The 21,410-nt window shown below is 35.4% G+C and overlaps 1 protein-coding gene across 4 annotated transcripts; it reads left to right on the forward strand.

Moving 5' to 3' along the window:
- The first annotated feature begins 937 nt into the window (after positions 1-937).
- Positions 938-21,002, forward strand: Gfat2 (glucosamine-fructose-6-phosphate aminotransferase 2). Of its 4 annotated transcripts, XM_072009148.1 has the most exons (15): positions 938-1,415; positions 13,205-13,312; positions 13,498-13,587; positions 13,737-13,880; positions 14,128-14,294; positions 14,522-14,663; positions 16,002-16,025; positions 16,895-16,915; positions 17,939-18,093; positions 18,174-18,413; positions 18,489-18,687; positions 18,760-19,004; positions 19,083-19,238; positions 19,342-19,470; positions 19,557-21,002. In XM_072009148.1, the coding sequence occupies exons 1-15, from the start codon at positions 1,409-1,411 to the stop codon at positions 19,800-19,802; spliced, it is 2,073 nt and encodes a 690-aa protein (XP_071865249.1). In that variant the 5' UTR covers positions 938-1,408; the 3' UTR covers positions 19,803-21,002. The 4 variants fall into 4 exon arrangements, with proteins under 4 accessions (XP_071865249.1, XP_071865250.1, XP_071865251.1 ...); XM_072009149.1 differs by lacking the exon at positions 16,895-16,915 and having other exon boundaries at positions 941-1,415; XM_072009150.1 differs by lacking the exon at positions 16,002-16,025 and having other exon boundaries at positions 945-1,415.
- Positions 21,003-21,410: the final 408 nt, after the last annotated feature.

Below are 21,410 nucleotides of genomic sequence, written 5' to 3' on the forward strand. Positions count from 1 at the left end.
TATTATGTACTTGTCTAGTCCTGTTAAATCATATGGCGCGAACAGAAATGCCCAATCAAATACTATCATCGAATAACTCGTAAATAATTGTGTGGACAACGTCTTACATGGTGGCAAATATACTTTCTCATATTTAATTATGCATTTTTGATATCTTATCACATATATCAAGATCGATGGTGTACTTAATAGTATTTAAAATTAAAAATTAAAAAAATTTAGATGTGTGTTGTCTAAATTATCGATAGGTACAGTTACCGATAGCTAGCGCACTCTATGTTGCGTATTATTGCAGTCTGCAGTGTGGATAAGAATTAAGTCAACAAGGGTCGATTCCAAACATTTCAGTGCTTCATTCATTCTTACAACGCATCGAATGTGTGTTTAATCTACAAAATTTATGTTATTATTTTTATAATAAAAGATACGAAGCTAAATGGAAAAGGCGATTCTGACAGTTCGTTCATTCATGATTCTTGAGTGATTCTCCGAGTGTCTGTTTTGAGATATTAGTTTAATTAATAGTTTTCACCGATATTATCTCATTCCTAATACACGTTCCTACATTATATACATTCGTAAAAAGTTTGTCGCATGTATTGTTTGAAAAAACCACGAGTTTCCGTGTTATTGTCAACGTGTCGAAATCCTTAGTTGTGATACGACATTACGGTCGTATGTACAGATCTGGAAACTCCAGTGGTAGGAGTAACGTTTTTAGTATCCGGAGGTGTGCTTTACAAATCAGCCGCTAGCCGTAGCGCTGGGATCGATTTGTTAAACTTTACATTTAACGCCACCTTCACCATCCTTACCACTAAAGATAAAGAATGTAAACTAAACTACTTTTCATAACATAATTTAATTTATTTAAAATAAATATACAGTACTTCATATAGTGCAGAAGAATTTTGTTTAAATGAACGTAGATTTACATAATAGAGAAGAGTTTTGTTGTACACGCGGTCGTGTTGTAGGTTGCAGACACAAGTCGCGCTGCACGACGAAGCCTAACAATTTGATTGAAGCGCCTTGCTTGAGAAACATTTTCTAGCTCGCAAAAGTTTTGCCCTCTCTACTGAAGTTTCCAAAGCTGTGTTGTACTGTCGTATACTACTGTACACTACTGTATACAATCATAACGTCAGCGTGCAGATGATGCGTTCACTGTCAATGGTTTGGCCCAATAGCGTTGCATACACGTACGAGCCGGATATAATTGTGATTGTACCCCATACCTATACGAAATCTCATGTCATAAGAGGCAGGAGCACACTGTAGTGTGGCTCAGACTGTGGTTCACAGTAACTCAGAGCAATACGAAGTTAGCAAGTGACATTCTGATCGCTTTCCACTTTACGTTTAATCCTATTAACTTACGTGGCGGGTATTCGACGACAGAAACAACATGTGCGGTGAGTAGAACCATACTTTCTATTTGACGTTTTTTTTTCTATCATAATTCGATCGACGGATCGTTCGATCGAAATGTTTCCATGGTGAAAGTGTACATCTGCATAAGCCCGGTTGAAAAGTCTAGTTGACAGGTCATTTGAGTGCAGAGTAACGTTTCTGCCTGTGTAAACGCGCCACCGGCGTGTTTCTTCTGCAATACTAGTTGACTCAACATCTGGTACATCTAATATTCGCGTTTGCTGATCGAAACGCCGCCGTGTCGGTCAAAGACGGAGGATGAGTATTTAAAAGACCTAATGTTTGCTCATCGGTGAATCGAGGCTCGTTAGTACGCTAATATCAAGCACACGATGTATTTGAGTAGCAACGCGGGATCTTTCGCGCGTTTCGAATTTCCCATTTCCGGAATTAAAGAAAGCGACAAACGGAGCGTAGAATTTTGTTCCTAACCGTTTCACTGCTTTCAAGCAAATTTTTACAAAATGAGAAATTATAATCTCTCCATACTGACAGCTAATTTCACATTATGCTAGGATTATACTATCAATCGTACTTTTGATGTATGGATATTAACAAATAATTATGTCAGGTGTACGTTTATTAAATTTACGACGAAAATTATTTTAACGGAAGACTTTTAGAAAGACTAGACGCGATATATCGGATCTAATATTTGCACAAAACATTAGTATATTTTTTATTGATCGTCAAAATCTATTGGATTTGCATGAGGGCCGATCACAAGGCCGCGGGTCGATTCAAAATTTTTATTTCGATAAGAAGAAGTGAAAGATAACGTCATTAAATACAAATGTTGTACGAATATAGTTATAATACGCTGAAATCTAACAGCGATACACAGTAATCGTTATCACACATGATAAAGTGATAGTCTAAAAAAGACTAAAATAAAAGAGAATAGAGTATTATATATAATATATATATATATTTTAGTATTTTAATTTTTAATTTTAGTATTTTAGTATTTTAATATCAGCGAACAAATAGATGGATTTTGGTGGTTCCAAAGATAAGCGTTTCGAGAATCTGCATTGCATTGGCATTCACCTGCGCGAGGGGAAATTAACGGTTCATATTTTTTCTTCGTGACAGCCTTGGGTATATCATTGTTTTATTATCTTCCTTCTATAAATTTGCCTCAAAGAAATACGTAGCTACCACGGTAGCTGAGTAATTTAAAAGTACAAAGATTACAGAAATTGAGAAAAGGAAAAGAACAAATTGCTTAGAATGGTCCAAGGTTAAAAAAGATAAGTTCTTTAAAAATCTTCCTCCGCAGTTTCTTAAAAAACGGTGTCATTTTTTTTTTAAGCATTTTATTACTTCTTATCCTATACATGAATATTTGATGCAATTGTTTACGTATGCTGATCGTAGCAATTTACCAGTAACGAGTTTTGTTTCTTAATGGAAACGGTTATAACATTGGAATTTCTCCGAGTTTTAAGAGACGCCTTATCGAAAAGTCGCAGGTTCTACATTGTGACGCGACGAAAAATCATCGAAAGGCAGGATGCGATTACGAAAGATTTTTGCGTCACTCTTCTACCGCGTAATATGTTGTTTCTTTTTCTTTAATCGTTCACGTGTCGCGGCGAAAGTTAGTCCCTTTCGGTAATCGAATCGAAGAAAAGAATTCAATACGCTCGTAACACTCCTTCTTCGTTAGAGACATCATAAATTAACCGAAATTAATTAGTTCATTGAGAGTCAATGTTACATTTTACCTATTTCTTTTCGGTCGATTTACAATTTTATTGGACATACGACAAAGCTGTTGACTTTGTTGCAAATCAATATTCATGAGCGACAAATTAATAAATTTTCTAATTATGATATCACTGCCATGTCGTCTATTGATAGAGCCCTGTCATTTTTTTTTTTTTTTTAATATTCTCAATTCTTCGTGCTATTATTCAAACAGTATTCTTATTTGAAAACGATATAGAGTCGATGAATATTTACATTCTAGCAGCGTGTCTTTAGTGTTTGCAGGTTCGTCGAACGCTTCGTAGATCGAATTAATTACAAAGCTTCGATGTAATTAAGCAGCCAGCTCGACACACCGACAGAAACACGGCAGACGCCTTTTAACTTCGACTATAGCTTTTAGATAAATTTCTAGACCGATGTTGCCTTTGTCTAGCTTTAACCAAGTTGTACGTTTTGTGGACAGTGCCAACCAATATTGTTCTCCAGGCACGAACGCGTTTCCCAGATACGCACCTCCATTTCCACTTTTCCTTCGAACGATCGAGCCACGATCGTGACTGGTCAACGACCTCACTGTTTACGTCTGACGCTTAATATCCTGCAACCACTGAGAAAAATTAACATATTTTTTACCTGGATGCTCTGGTATAATTTAGTATAATACATAGTGTCGACTACTCAACTTTCAACTTGATTAAATTTGATTTAGTTTCGAATTAAATCAAATTTACTATGAAACTACTATAAAATTTCTAATAAACTTTTCCAATTTCTTCTTCAATCTACAGGTATTTGCTGATCATTTTTTTTTTTCAATTTATAAAAGGAATTTGGTTTTGAATGAAATAAAATTTAATATAGAACTTAGGAAATCGTTGATACAACTTTCCCCATCTTCTTTTCGATGTATATTTATTGACTGATTATGTTTGTCAAATCTGTGAAAATATCAGCGTTCTTTGGTAGTACAAAAATTTAGAGAGACAACTTGTGACGTAACTGAAACGAGATTCTATTCCTCTAAAATTATTCAATAGACATCAGAAGATCTTTGCCAAGAGAATTGCAACATCGAGATTTTTCGAAAGGTTGACTCGTTTGGTAATTACATTTAGGAATTAATTTTCTTCGAATCGTCGTGTTAAGATTGCGAGAAACGAGGGGAGTGTCGAGAGAGTTGTGGCAGAAGGAGAAAGACTCTTCTCGATTATGGAATTGCGAAATCGCCGGTCACAGATTACCATCAACTAATTTGTTGGAGACGCGTGTAGGCGCTGGGAGTTTGAGTTGGAGTAATGGAGTATGAAAGATTAATAATTTTAATATATAGAACTTGGTTTTGAATATAATAAAACTTGCAAATTACGGAACTACACAAGATTCGACCAAGACTTCTAATATTATTCTGTGAAAACTACAAAATAATATTACAGAATTTCACACAAATCTTCAAATTAGGCCATCCAGTTTTTCCAAAAATATTCTTCCAAACGAAACGAGTAACAATAATTATTCCGAGTTGCTTTCACATTGTTTCGCATAGAGTTTCCACGATATCGATCTTTGAAAATTTGTTAAGACTGAATCTACGGATCGCAAAGTTTGCAAAATTTCATCTGGATCCTAAAATTACAAACCACTCCGCGAAGACTACGAAACTTTATCCTCCTTATCGTAATCTAACAAAATTGCACAATCTTATTCAAACTTAGAAATTCCCACAATTCCTACAATTTCCAGAATCTCCAAATCTAATAACGTTTCCCTAAAAAAATGCTTTCTTTGCTACAGAAATCCAACTAACTGAAACTAATGATCGCTATTTATTTCCTTCCTTTATAATCCTCGCGATGATTACCAAATGCCTGTTTCAAAACTGCATTCCACTAAATTACGGAAGCATATAGACGCCGCATTACGTTCTAGCGGGTAATAAGACTGTCCATGGAGTGTTGCAACGAGACAACGTGACTCAGTGCGAGCCCGTAACTCACGCTTCTCAAAGTTCATTGAAAGTTTACCGGAATAATGTGGTCCACGTTTGCATGGCCTGCCGTGCCGTGTATCCTTATAACGCTGCGTTTCGTCGACACCCGTGGTCGTACAATAGAGTCTAATCGAATGTGGTTATCGATACTGACACCGGAGTGTCGACGTGCCCGCGACCAACGACGAGTGAAAGTTCCCTCGTCGCGAACCTGACGCTGGCGTGAGAGGGTGCAGCGTTTTACAGGACAGTTACACGTGACATTTAGACGTGGCCTCGTGTGTATGGCACAGACACGTATATGTACCTATATATATATATATATGAACCTGGTATCGTATATTGGAAAAACAGACTTGAAGAACTTAACGAAACGACCGATATTTTCATCGTGATCGCAGTTTCTTAATTATTTAATATCACGATTAATTCGTACGCGCAGAATTAATTGTGCATCGTAAGGCAACGCAAAGTAGTTACATAAGACAATGTCTTAATCGCCTACATTTGCCGATTGAAGATTATCCGCATCGTCTGTTCAATGATCATTGCCCGAGACTAATTAAGATTTCGTGAATTTTCTTAAGCGCAACTGACGAGTCTGACTGTCCAAATAAATCGTTTCTATTCTACTGCTAAGTTTACGCTGGCAGATGGTCGTCGACAGGAAATCGCATCTATCCTTGCGCGGATTTGCAAGAAATTGCACGGATACTGATTGGTTGCGACACGTGTCTGCGGACTATTGTATATCAGCGTAGACTTAGCCTCAGCTAAGTCGTAGATTTTCCGACATGCAAATAAACTTAGAATAGGGCTAAATTGAGGCGAGGGAAAGAGAATAAATATTCCGTGTTGCGGATGGAATAATTCGTGTGGGCAGTCGTGAATGTTTTGAAAATATTATTACATCTGATATAAGTACCTGAGGATTTTCCATTTGCTCCAAGACAAACGACTTAAGATCTTGCATGCTATGCTGCGTTTTTCCTATTGGATACGTGGCTTTTTTCAAAGAACCACAATTTCCCTCACAATTAAACGGCAGGTCGAACTAATGTTTAATTCAGAGTGACTACTTGACGTAAATGTAGCAGGATTTTCAAAACATTCGCGATTGTTCGCACAAATTATTCAGTTCATAAAACGGAATATTTGTTCTTTTGTCTTTGACTCAATTTAGTTCTATTCTAAGTTAATTTCCATGTCGTAGAATCTACGACACTCGCAATACGAACGATCTATTGGTACAGTCAGACTCATCAGTCACGTTTAAGAAAATTCGAGAAATCTTCTTAATTGGTCGCTATTTAATGGACGAACCTGATAATCTTCAATTGGCAACATAGTCACTAAGACTTTGCCACATTTTCTATACGACAGTAAGCAATTGGCAAATGTAGGCACTGGGACATATAGGATAAGGTGAATTGCTTTAATTAACTACAACGCACTGCTCTATGATGCACAATCAATTCAGCGCGTATGAATTAATTTGTAATTCCAATAAAAGTATCGGTCGTTTCATTGTTGTTATTTCATTTTTGAAATCTCTTTTTCTTTTTCATTCGTATCATATGAGGCTATAAAATAAAAAATAAGGGAATATCTAAATAAATTCATTATTTGCGAACATGTGGAACAATTTCTTAGTTACTTGAAGAATTTCTTAGTTGTATTGTTCGACGAAGCAAATGCAATATCAGAGAAAACAATTTACTCTCCATCAATTTTTAAAAAATTTCACTTTTTTCTAAAGCAATAATATTTCTTATTTACATGTTCTTACATTACGTTAAAAAACATATTCTACGATATATAAACATGTATAGTAACTAAGTACTACTATATACTATAAAAAAATAAAAATAAAAAGATGAAAAATTATTAAATTCGATGTGGCACGCTTTCCCAGTGTCACAAATATATGTACATTATCGATTAAAGATGTAAATACTTCCGTCGATTTGTACAATTACAATATGCAAATTTGGTCAAAACATTGAATTTGTAAAAAGGAATGACGAGCTATACTGATTAGAGACAATTCTCGTACATAGTAGTTTGACGATTACAAAGGCCAGTTTCGTAACTGCATATTGTTTTCAAATTGCAATTTGTTCATAGAATTTTGTTTTAATCTGAGTTAATTTTTGGTATATTTCGGATGTGTATTTAACGTAAAGATGTAATAAACCTGCGTAAATCAAGGCCGAAGTTTTATTATAAAACGATCTCCAACGAAGGACCGGTACTTTCGTTTTCAAGACACGACTGTCCTGATTATCGATCATTAACATATTCTATCAGAACCATAAACCTTCTTTTTTTATTACTCTTATATTTCACATAATGACGAAATTATTTCATCGATAGATCATCTATAGATGCGTCAAGGATTTTGGAAACCTACTGATAATTAGTAGTCACGTATAGTCATATTATCGTAATCATAATATACGATACGCACGATGATTGCTCTCTAGTATGACAAAGTCCACATTTATACAGATAATTTAGACCTTTTGTAGCGATAAAATGGAAACGCTTTTTAAATGGAAAGATTCGTAACTTTCAGCGAGTAGCAGCGATCAAGTTTCTCCGTATCCTCGAGTACCGTACGCAGGACTTGGCGAATCCTTTCTCCAGGCGACACCAGTTTACCTTTACCTTCCTCACGAAAATTCAAACGCGTGGCCTCGCCACAAGCCAGAACCTGATTTTTGTTTACGTCCACGGAATTCTAAGAGCAGAAATTTTGTTCGACTCACGACGAAAATAACCCGTTTATCCCCACAGGTAGGAATTCGTTTATGGTTCCTCTTTCTACTTAGAATCTCGTTGGTTTCCCTTTCACCCGTTTATCCGCTATTTCATTCGACTCGCCTGACGAACAAATTGCCTATAAATTGCCTTTTCGTTCCCAGGCTTAAGTGCATCGGCATTATTTCGATGCTATGTTTCTCTTTATCTACTTAACGATTTTAACACTTTTCTACTTAACGACACTCTGTAACCATTGAAAAGGTGCAAAATTCGCACATTGCGAGATTATTCGAGGAACGATAATACAGATCGATTTAACGAAATTGATCGAGCTTTAGTTCGAGGGATATGTTTCTTCGTTTAATGAATTTTAATTACAGGAGGTTGAAATCATCTTTTCACTGATTATTAAACTACAGATATTTATGTAAATTCACAGTTTCGTTATTTGTTTCACTCTCCAAGTATTATAATATAGGTATACTTTGAACAGTTTCTATATCTTTGCATGTTACACGCATCTTAAATAATTTTCCATTTTTAAGTCTTCCACAGTTGCATGAGCAAAACGGTTCGCTTGTCATTACAGACGATATGTACGTAAATTCGAAAATAGAATTCAAATAGAAATTTCGCCGTATATTCTACGCGAAAAACTGCAAACCACTCGAGTTATATGATCGATGATTTGTCGAACAGATCTCTATTCAGATCGTCGAAACAAAATCAAACGACAATAAAATAGCTACGTTCCAATTGCGGTTGCAATTGAAGAAGTATCCTAGGAAAGAATCAGCTATATCATGTGTCGAGGGATTACAGATGGCTCAAGGTCTACGGAAATCAAGAAGATCGAATTAGAATCGCTTCTACATACCGTTAGTACGACTACCAAGCGACCTTTCATTGATTTCCTGGGCCATTCGAATCGTTTTGTGTCAGTAGGTCGGAGAAGATCGGCTATTCCGATTATTCGTTCATATTCCAGTCGCTCGATTTCCTTCGTGAACACGAAGCGCATTCCGATTAAGGAGTTTTCCAACTCACAGTAACCCAAAATCGTTTAAGGAAGGACGTGTATTACGTGTGAATGAGAAGATTTGTTGAAGTTATCGTCGTTATAAAATTTTATATCAGATAAGGTGTGTTGTAACACTTAACGTCTTTCATTGTACGTCATTGTAAGTTAAAAACGGTAAAGGAGAAAGAAATGTGGCGAATACCTGGAAGTAAGTGCTCGAGAACAGAATCGAATGAGGCTAAATCTATAATGGTCATCGTTATCGATCTTTTATCAGAAGATTAAATGCAGCAAATGATTAAAAATCGGAATAACTTCCGTCCGGCGATTATTTTTCTTATCCTGACAGCAACAAGACATGATATATTACACGATAATGATATAAAAAAATGTAGAAGCAGTAATTACTTTCCGTCGTACATATTATCTTTGGAGTTTAGTGAAATTTTAAGTAAACTGCATGGCATGTTGATTAGCGAAGAGGATTAGGCCTTGCGAGATTAACAGGATCAAGGTTATCTCGATAAAAAATATTTTTTCCTTTCCACTATACCTTTCGTAAAGGTATAAAACTTCGTAATCTTTTTACTGTTATAATTTTTTCTTTCTATTCTTCTTTTTTTTTAATTGTACAAAGCTCCGCTAGGATGTTTCTATCAGGAAGTTCGCTTATCGACGATTGCAGAACGCAATCTAATCGTGATCGATCACTCGATCGTCTATTGTCAACTGTACACAAAATCAAGTTACGTCTACTCGCCGATGTACTATACGCTCGCGATTGTTTCGCTTTTCGTAAGTTCCTCCACGGTGACAGTTACTCCGACCGGTGACTTTCTTTCTTACCTTACGTCGATTCTGGTCGTTACTTCTCTCGCTGGTGATGGGCGGTAATTCAAATAATTATCCTTAATAATTTTTTTCATCTTCTACATCCGTAATCTTTTAATCTTTCTTTTATTAAATATTCATTCTCTGCGAGGCTGACGCTGGTAAATCTGCTGCGAGTGAAATACGACGTGTCAATGGGTGTTAAACATTCTTCGATATTTTCGCTATTTTACTCTGTGATCCTCCTATCATGGAGTATATCTTTTATATCCGACTTGATCAAAGTATTATAGCAGAGTGTCGCTTTGGCATTATAAAGTGTATCTCGTGTTTCTCCTTTTATTTTAGATTGCCGTGATTCTCTGTATTACCTCGATGCGATGAAGATACCCAATTATCGATATTTTTATTGTTATTGTTAGATTTCAAACGTTGAACTATGTTAAATATGGTCGATTACGCCTGACAGAACTGTTTATTTTCAAAGGCGGAACGAGACGATCGTTAAATTAGCTACATGATGGCGAGATGTAAGGTTCAGGACATTTACTACTTCTCGTAAACTTTATCACAGCCGCGATTTCCACAGGATTTCAACGTAGTTCGTTTCGCGATTATCGTTGTCGGAGGTCGTAAAGTCCGCGGCCATCGGTTTCTATCGATTCCAATAAAGAAAATTTGCTACAACAATCGTTGTGGATCGATAAGAACAAAATACCTGGAACAATTACTTTTTCGAAAATTTTTATTATAAACATAGGCAATGTCTGCTCTCCTGTTACAATATATTTTATCATGTTAACGTGTTCTTTATTCTTTAATAAAATTTAATCGTTTCCACTAACGAACTAAAGAAAGATACAGCGATCGATTAATTCGGGTCTCACGCCAACCCTACACGTTCATCCGTCAAGCACAACATATCAATGAAATATATTATTTTTTGTTATATTATTAGTCGGTAGATACGTATCATTAATAAAAATATTTTCGAACAGCCTTTGAAAGTGGTTTAAATCATATACGAAATAGTTGGTTGGAATTGGTCAAGCGTCGAATGCCTTAGACCGCAAAGAATTAATTTTTGTGCGTTTAGAAGAAACTACAAATTCCAGCTACCATTACGTGAAATTGAACCGTGAAAAACGATTAACGCGTCGATCATGCCACGATGGCTTTCTAAATCGAGGACGACCGCGCCGTTTCAAACACGATACATACTCTTAAATTCCCGCGCTAAGACAGCGCGCAACCGATAGGGTTGCATATGGAACGATCGAATCGCGGATCGTGTATCGTTTAACGTAACACTATACAATGTTGTCACGATTATCTATTCAAGGTATAAATTTAAATTAAAAATTTTATTGAACTTTGATGAACTTGCAATACAGTCATCCAGTCGTTCTAAAAAGAATACTTGCTATCGAAGTTGTTGACAGACCAAAACTTCAAATTCTCAACATTTTACGCAATACGACATACAGTTCGACATATGGAACAATAAAGAATGCTAAGTAGACGATCCAAGCGGCTTTTAGAATGCGTCAGATACGAATATGGGACGTTGGGCTGCGAGTAGAGATATTGTGTGTATTGTTACATATATATGATATATATGTTAATATACGACTTTCGACAACGGAATGAACGAGGACGAGAACATTTACGTTTACGTCTTTTTTCTTTTCGAGCTTCCGAACGATTTGCAAGTATCGTGTTACGGTATCTGATTTCGGTCGTGTGGCTACCTGCACAAAATCCGATATTCTATGTTTTCTAAACAACCGTACGCGCAATAATACCTAAAACAAAATAACCAAAAACAATGTGTTACAATGCCAGACCAGCGACACTTTGTCGTCGTCTATAGTATGTAGAAATGTATATTCGTTGAGTATCTCGAATGAAAATAAATAAGATATCGTGCATTCATTATGAAGAAAATTGAAACACGATATGCGTCATACATACGCGATATTGGGCTCTGTAGAAAACGCATCGCACGCGTATGACGCGTGGTAGCGAAAGGATTAACCTAATCATCGCTATCTACTTCTTCTTATATAGATTTTCCATAATATCTTTGGAAATTTTCCAGAGTTCAATTCCGATAAATTTCACGTGACCTTACGATCCTGAACCAGCCCCTAAATATAATCCATTTATTCTAAATCCATGTGGGATGATCGTACAATTAGCCGTATGTCGTAACGTTGCTACAATGTTACCGCGGTTATCAGTCAGAGAGAATCGACTCGCGTTATTCGATTCACGTGTTTCAGAAAAAGCACAGGATGCACGAACCAGAGAAATGGCGTTCTCTGGCATTGGAGAACCAAACGCGACGTTCTAACGACCATTTCATCCGGTCCCACGTATACGCGAGCTTTCCCTTTCACCTATAAGCGTGTATCTCGAATTATACCTGTTCCCACTTGCACGCCACTTCTCCGTGTGTACGTTCGTGTTCACGGGCGACGACTTTTTGCATTTTTGCAATGCCTCGCCAGGGACCTCGAACACGGACCTCTTTTATATCGATATACGGGTGCTCCTTCGAGGCGGGGCATTCGGAATTTTGAGCCGATTCGAAAGTTTTTGATGGTATTGCTCGACTAACCGTATTATAAAGCGTTGAAAAAGCAGGAAAGAATGCGGTCTTTGTTATATTTGCTCTTTTCGTGATTAATTGGAAAATCTATTTCGAGTAGCTGAAGTAGAAAATGGTAGAAATTGGAGTAATCGATTGTTCCGTCTACGTTCTAATAATTTCGAATATAAGATCGATTCGTTATCTTGAATTATACGTCTGTAATTCTGGAAAAGAAAAAGAAACATTGTGACGAAAATTTCTTACGATTTAGCTACATTTCTATTTCGCTCCTACGAGTTGCGACCATTGCGAGCGTGGGAGTTGGTATTTAACGAGAAATCTTACGAATTCCATCGACGTGAATTTCAGTTTGAACTATATTGAGAGTTCATTGAATATACGCGCGGTAGAGTACTAGTTTTTCACGAAGAAAACGAACTGGTTAATAAATCGAATCGTTTCCGCGTTTTATCGCTGCGGTGACCTTCTAGCGGTGAATGTCGAGAGGTTTAGAAAAATGCTGTATCGTCGAATGTATCGTAGTATTATCGTTCTCTTTCTCTTAGAGAATGGTAAAAGAACCAATGGAAAGGCTGATTAACCGTCTATTTAAAATGTTACGTAGTTGTTGAGTAATTCATTTCACTTACTAATCCCGAAGTCTAATAGTCTGGCAACATGATCGGAGGTATCGAAACGCTGATAAAAAGCTCAGCATTATATTATAATTGCAAGCATTGCAATCAAAAGCATTTAATTATAATCCGCAATAATACGAATTATTTTCTAATACATTGAACTTTTATCCTATATATGTAGAAGAATAAATGTTATGTATTTGCTTTTTGTACAGGAATCTTTGCGTATCTCAATTATCTGACACCGAAGAGCAGGAAGGAGATCCTCGAGTTGTTGGTTGGTGGATTAAAGAGGCTGGAATATCGAGGCTATGATTCGGCAGGTATGGATGAATCATCGATCGTATTCTTGAAAATCTCTTCTTGCAAAAGCGATACCTTATCGAGGAAAAAACGTCAGGAGGCCTAATTTCAAATTCGCCGTAAACTTTCTGTTTCTGGGAATAGAAAGCTACTAAAAATTCCAGTAAAGAAACTCTTTCTCGATACGTGTTTTATTTGCTTTCAGGTGTCGCCCTTGATAGCGCCGATGGCAAGGATATCTCGATTATTAAAAAGCAGGGAAAGGTCAAGGCGCTCGAGGAAGAGATTTTTTATCGTAAGTATATACGATACTACTTTCCACTTTCCACTTACATTATAATGACATAGCTCAACATAATGGATGACAAAAATTTGTTGAGGTAAGTATAACGATGAAATTATTTCGAATAAGATCAGTTTCTAAAATTCATTATTTTTCTACAGGTACCAATATCGACTTCGAGTCGAAGATTTACAGCCACGTGGGTATCGCACACACTCGTTGGGCGACTCATGGTGTCCCATCTGAAGTGAACTCGCATCCTCAAAGGTCCGATGTCGGACATGCCTTCCTTGTGGTACACAATGGTATAAATATTATCTGATACTTACAATTAATGGTTATGAGTGGACTGCGGAAATTTCCACGTGTTTATAGGAAATTGAAAATTGTATTATTCAGATTGCTACTTATTGTAGATTTTATTTCTTTCGCAGTTGTACTTATAACATACTATTACTTGTATAATTATAATTTGGACGAACGTTCATTATCTAAGTCTAATTATATGAAAAATTGTTCCTGTTTCATTCCAAAGTTACGTTCTTTCTAAAGGTATCGTGACAAATTACAAGGAAGTGAAGACGTTGCTTCACCAAAGAGGCTACAGCTTCGAGAGTGAAACCGACACGGAAGTAATCGCCAAGCTGATCCACCATTTCTGGGTACAACATCCGGGTTACTCGTTTCGCGAGCTAGTCGAACAGGTTGTTCAACAATTGGTAGGTATCCTCGACGACAACTGACGGATAGTCTGCGAATCAAGATTGTTTGAACAACAGTAAATTTTATCGCTTTGTATTAGCAGTAATAATGTTATTATCGGTAATAATATTAATGATAATTTTCGCGATAAGATAAGGAAAGAATTAGATTTTTTTTTAAATTTTCAAGTAACGCGTATATTATGTATTTACATAATTAAGAAGAGCAAAAATTGAAATTGTAGGAAGGTGCGTTTGCATTGTGCTTCAAGAGCAAATATTTCCCCGGTGAATGTGTGGCGACGAGAAGAGGATCACCGCTGCTCGTGGGTATTAAGACAAAAACGAGATTGGCCACCGATCACGTTCCCATCCTGTATGGAAAAGGTAAGCCGACGAACGTGAACGGACATAAAGATTGACACGCGTTTTAATTGAGGTATTAGCGTGTTACGGAGAAAGGTATACAAAGATTTGGTAAATCTTAGAAGAGATCACAAGGCTATTTTTGGTCGCTCGGGCGCCGAGAGCTACTCGATTTAAAGTGCTGTCGATAGCGTTGGTATGAGCGGTGGAAATATATACGTTGTTGATAGATACGCTTGTTGATTTATCATTTCCAAGGAGAAGGCGAAGTAGAGTTTTTCCCTTAATTGTTAGATGATAATCACCCTTTCTTTCTCCTGGCAAGGAGATTGCTATATGGTTATAATAATTGCGCTGGAAATATTCTCAGAGTAATGAAATAAAGCTCTCTATAGTCTTTTCACGTGTCAAGTGTACGGACTAAACCTAAGGTATATTAATAGCATGTGTCTTCAATCTATAGCTTGTCTATTTTTTAAAGTAATTAACGCGTATTTCAAAGCAACATACTAAGACGCATCATTACATCGTCATCCTTTTTCTATGTTTCTCTTCAGTGTTTTCAATAACGTAGTGCTCTATTGAAGTAGATTTATGTCGGACAAAGAGTGTTGTTCAATAACAATGATTAACATACAAATGATACTAACGTCAGAGTATCTTGTTTACGCTGAAAGTATCTTTTAAGAAGTATTTAACACGGCGTTAGATATTTGATTTAGTTTGGTAGCTGCTTGTAATCGAGCAATCAATGTTTTATTTCTGAATAGTACAGTAAGTCGTCGATTATCCGAATTAATAGATAGATTTACTCTGATTATCAAATTTTCGCGCTTTCTGTATGTTCATTGCATGAAAGAGTCCATGGAAATCATAACGTGAAAAGTGTATTTCTCTAAAATAAGTATTTTGATGGTATACATAGTATATGTATTAAATCATTACGATATCGATGTAAATATAGCAGTTAAAGTTAATACCTTTTAATATGATCGTTTTTGTATAATAATTGTTTACATTATGCTACTACAATACGATAGAATAAGTTCTATAGAATTATAAATACGTGGAGTTTTGTATTTTGTATTTATGTAATCGATAAATTTTCGGATAATCGGCGTTTCATTATATTTAATATTTTGTTACATTTAAGCATGTTTAGATAGCATGTTGTTTTGTTAAATAGTGTTGTTAATATTTGTTTATTAAAGTTATATTTGTTATTTGTTCCCTTGAACATCGATGAGACAGTCATCTGCATGTATACTTTCTCGGTGATGAAGTTTTACATAGATACTATACGATGTTTCTTTTGCATGAACACCAATGGTTATGTTCTTCAACTTTTCGTCTCAACAGATGAATCTCCATGCGTAAACAAAGGTATATACACTACTCTACACTACTCTACACTTATCTTATTTCACTCTCAACTTCGGACCTTTTATTTTATTTCAATCTAACAGTCCTTTAAGTATATCTTATTGTCTCAAATATAATTAACAATTTTAAATGATCTCGCAAAAGGTCCATTGTTTGAGAAATGCATGCGAACTAATCTTGCTTTTTATTTCTCATATTTGTTTTATAAATCTTCTCGCGACATTATTTTACATGCTATGATTCTTATAAATTGAATTTACTTTTTAATAAAAAATCTTTTACAATCGATATTTCGTTCTTTCTTTCTAACAAAAATAATATACATTGGCTTTTTCTTATTCGCTCAATTATGTTTGTACACAATATTACTCGACTACAGAGAAACACCATGAAACATCTGTACCGTATTAATCATTCTTTGAATCGCTTTGAAGCATAGCGAACCAACAAGATAATATGGTCAAATTCATTCAAATCAAATTTATTTTCATTTCAAATATCTACTCGACAGAAGCTTATGCATTCGTAGCTTTGTGATTATACACACATGTTCGATTCCGTAGAAAAATTTGGGAGAAGATGTCCAATGCATTGTCTCAAACACTTTTTAATAGAACTTATTAAAAAAAAAAAAAAAAAAAGAAACAACAGAAAATAATATATTTTGAACATTTTCTCTTAAATTTCCTAGAAAAGCTAGATTTCGTAAACGAATCAATCATGGAACCAATATATCCAGCGCGTGCATCATGTTTTCTTATTTTTTTCCACGTTCGTCACTATATTTTGTATTGCTATTGTTACTGCATTACTTGTTTGCTAATTGTTTTGTTTTCTTTTTCGTCATCCCCGCATCCAAATTTGAGCAGAAGGTGAAGCGCCCACTCAAGGTAATACTTTTACAGTCATATATATGTCTCTATCTCCTTCTGCTTGCCGTTGATTCATCCATATTCACGCTTCAGAAAAAAAAAAAAGAAAAAAAGACAAAATTGCGCTACCGTGTTTGACAAGCACGAAACCGCCTGGGATCGGATCGCAACACGCTTGTATGTTGTGGAATTTAAAGAAACGGCACATGCCTTACTTCGCTTTTCAGTACGTATAAGCATATGCCCATTTCTTTCAGTACATGGAAACACAGCAGTTGCAGACAGGGTAGAATATATAATACAGTATATCTAACACAATCCAAACAAATCTACTTTTTCTTCTTTTTGTAAAACTGTTTATTAAACAGGTGATTTTTCTCCTCTAAGGATATCCTTTAATTAAATAATTCCTTTCTAATTGTTTATCGAATCCATCGTCATGTGGGAGTTGTTTAATGCCAGTCGTCATATTTTAATACGGTTGCGTTGTATACACGTTAACAATTGTACTTTTCCAATCGCTTTATTATTACAATCGTCATGGTCATGTTACAAGTTAAGCCACTCTTGTTATCGTCGTTCGACGAACGTATACATATTTGCTCAATGTCGTCCGTTGATTAGAGGTATACAGGAATAATTAATGGCGTTGTTGTTAACAGGGATTGATTTATACGTATTACTTATCATCTTTCCGGCTAACTTGGTGTGGGGCTTGTAAAAACAGGAAAATGGCGCGGGGCAACTATAATCACTGATATTTCTTAACCTTCTTTTAATCGTTCCGATTGCGTCGTGCTATTTTTGGTGTATCAGCCACGCGTCTTATTCAAGTTTTGTATATAAACGTGTAATTCTAATTTTAAGTTGAGGTCCATTCAACTCGAATTCCGTATGATACCATTAGTCAGGCTAATCAAAGATAACATGTATCATATTGGATTCGTGAATATATAAGATGTATATATAGTAAGAATAACGGATAATTATCTATTAATATGTTTCAATGGCGAAAAAATATTAATTTGTACCTTTTGATAGATCATCGTCCACATGGTCGTACTGAACTTCCGGTTATACCACGCAGTGAAAGTACTTCCAAATTTCAACCCTTGGAGGACAAAGAAGTCGAATATTTCTTCGCATCTGACGCCAGTGCTGTGATCGAACATACAAATCGTGTTATATTTTTGGAGGTGAACATTTTATCCTATTATTTACTTACTAATTAATATATATTTTATAATTCAATGGTTTCAACTTTCTGCGATATTAGGATGATGACGTAGCCGCAGTGAAAGAAGGTGCTCTCAGCATCCATCGACTCCGTCGATGTATGGACGATCCCCATGCAAGAGAAATTACTACCTTAAAGATGGAAATCCAAGAGATCATGAAGGGTAACTATGAATATTTCATGCAGAAGGAAATTTTTGAGCAACCTGAGTCGGTGGTGAATACCATGAGAGGACGTCTGAACTTCAGAGACAACTCCGTTACGTTGGGAGGCATCAAGGTAAATTCTCAGCAATTTAAGCTTTCTGTAATCTCTCGTTGATAGTCGATATTAATCTAACGAATCCTGTACTAGGATTACATTCCTGAGATTAAGAGGTGTAGACGTCTTATGCTCATTGGTTGTGGAACAAGCTACCATTCTGCTATTGCTACCAGACAACTTTTAGAAGAATTAACTGAGCTACCAGTTATGGTTGAATTGGCTTCTGATTTCTTAGACAGGAATACGCCAGTGTTTAGAGATGACGTTTGTTTCTTTATCTCACAGTCTGGTAAGATATAACTAATTTTTTATTGATTTATGTATATGAAATGTCATTCACTAATTATTGCTTGCTTCGTAGGTGAAACAGCAGACACGTTAATGGCTTTGCGTTATTGCAAAGGACGTGGAGCTCTGATTGTTGGTATTACCAACACGGTAGGCAGTAGTATCTGTCGTGAATCACACTGTGGTGTTCATATAAACGCAGGTCCTGAGATTGGTGTTGCTAGTACCAAGGCTTACACTTCCCAGTTCATTTCTCTTGTAATGTTTGCTTTAGTTATGAGTGAAGACAGAATCTCCCTTGGTAGTAGGCGTCAAGAGGTATTATTAATTTCTTAATCAACTTCGTTATACATTTTAAACAGTATGTTGCAATATGCAAACCTGTTTATCCAATAGATTATCGAAGGATTGAAAAATTTGGATAATCTCATTCGTCAAGTTCTCCAACTTGATGAAAAGGTTAAAGAATTAGCCAAATCTTTGTTCCAACATAAATCTTTGCTGATCATGGGTAGAGGATATAACTTTGCTACGTGTATGGAGGGAGCTCTGGTGCGTTGTTCATGCTTTAGATATTATATTTTTTAAGTTATTTCTTAATTCTATTTGTTATATTTATTCTATTTGAATAAATTTATTTCTCTCCTGTTTATAGAAAGTTAAAGAATTGACATATATGCATAGCGAAGGTATCATGGCAGGTGAATTGAAACATGGTCCACTAGCGCTCGTTGATGATTCAATGCCTGTGATAATGATCGTCATGAGGGATCCAGTTTATGTGGTAAGTAGAACTCGTAAACTTTCTCTTTCCTCACGATTACCTAACATAAAAAATTCCAAACGTAATATTTCACAATTACTTTTCAGAAATGCATAAACGCCTTACAACAGGTTACGGCCAGAGATGGGAAACCGATCCTTATCTGTGAGGAGGGCGATGAAGAAACGAAAATGTTCGCTGATAGAATTCTCGAAGTACCCAAAACAGTGGATTGTCTCCAAGCAATCCTTGCAGTCATTCCACTACAATTGCTATCTTTCCACATCGCGGTTCTTCGCGGATGTAACGTCGATTGTCCGAGAAATTTGGCGAAATCGGTTACGGTCGAATAAAAGATCAAACTACATTTATTATAGATTTATTAAAACGCAGCATACCATGCTTGGTTGTTAACTTCAAATTTCAGCAACTTATTGAGAAAATATTGTTATTATAATTGCGTTTATCCATTACGAAAGATAGAAAGAAGTCAGGCAGAGCGATTTTTTAAATACGCCGTGATATTCTCGTGATAATATGAAAATGGTCATCGACTATATTTAATACGTTTCTAAGTACTTAGTAATTATAGCTTCGTATTAGAATACGAGCAATACAGACTTAGGAAGTATTTAGGTTAGCCATTTGGACCATCGTTAGTCTTTATACATAATCTTACGATAGAAGACGAGTACTTTAAAAAAGAAAGAAACTCAACGAAGACGTTCCTTACGTGGGATAACATTAATTGAGTTCCCAGTGATCCCAGTGCATTTAACGGTTGTGTATATTCATATCAATCGGTAAAAAATGAAAGGAAGAGAATGTAACGCTTTTCAGATCATAAGTCAATTGTGATTCTATCTCCTTATAATCAAGTTGAATAAGACTGCGGTAGAAAAAAGAGAAATTGTTACTGTATCGCGAACATGTGCTCTATGATGTTTACATGTGATTTTACTCTGAAAAGTGTTTGTATGCGTGTGTATGTGGTTGTGTATACCTCGTAAATCTCAATATAGATGAAAAAAAAGCAACCATAATGTATTGAGTGAATTAGATAATTGATGAAAACGAATAATTTATGGATACGACGATCGTCACGATATTCACTTTATGGTGTTTATCGTATACTTTGAGAAATTTATATTTTGTACAGTATTTAAGAGAGGAACAAATATGAAATTTGATATCTTACCTTCCACTTTTGTTATGGAAGATACATTAACAACTTATACGTGAATTTTATTACCAATGTGATACATTCATGTTCAAGTTAAAAAGAAATTGTTGTATAAAGTTGACTTTACTACAGAACAATTTTTCAGTTCCATACAGTAGAAAATCCTCGTCTTATCTCTTAGCTGTAGAAAGTTTATTCGATTCAAATATAATCATGGAATAAATGCAATTATTATATGAATTACTTGAGGTGTTGGAAAGATAAACACGACCGTTTATAGTTTCGCCTATAAAGATATGTAATAACTTCTGCAATATATCGAGCGATAAATAAACTCTAAGGAAATATAAATAATAAATAAATATATATATATATACACACACAAATATATATATATATATGTTATTCATATTAAGTTACTATAATATATGTTGGACAAAAGAAAATGCACATTTAACAAATATAATTTTTTTTTAAACACGTCAATGGCCATAATTGAAATATAAATGTATCAAATAAATTGTTAAAGACAAATATACAAATATTTAGTAGAACATTTTATATTTATATCAACATATAATTTTGCGTGTAATATATATACAATATTATGTTACGGTTTTAATATGTTTTGGTTAAAATCGAAAGACAAAACTGATATTCGTAAACCATGCACAAGCTCGGTTGTCTTTTAATTTCTCGAGATCTATGCTCGGTGTATCGTTCTAATTGGACGTGCGCCAAAAAGCCGATCGAAGTGATACCAAAGCTCCGGTTCGGA

This window comes from Bombus fervidus, chromosome 8 (genome assembly GCF_041682495.2).
Source record: "Bombus fervidus isolate BK054 chromosome 8, iyBomFerv1, whole genome shotgun sequence".
NCBI lineage: Eukaryota > Metazoa > Arthropoda > Insecta > Hymenoptera > Apidae > Bombus > Bombus fervidus.

What these genes read in the sequence shown, in the direction of transcription:
- Gfat2 (XM_072009148.1), top strand. An exon ending in AACAGGTTGTTCAACAATTG is followed by an intron (nt 14,295 to 14,521) that starts GTAGGTATCCTC and finishes TTGAAATTGTAG; the next exon opens with GAAGGTGCGTTTGCATTGTG. An exon ending in ATCTCCATGCGTAAACAAAG is followed by an intron (nt 16,026 to 16,894) that starts GTATATACACTA and finishes AAATTTGAGCAG; the next exon opens with AAGGTGAAGCGCCCACTCAA.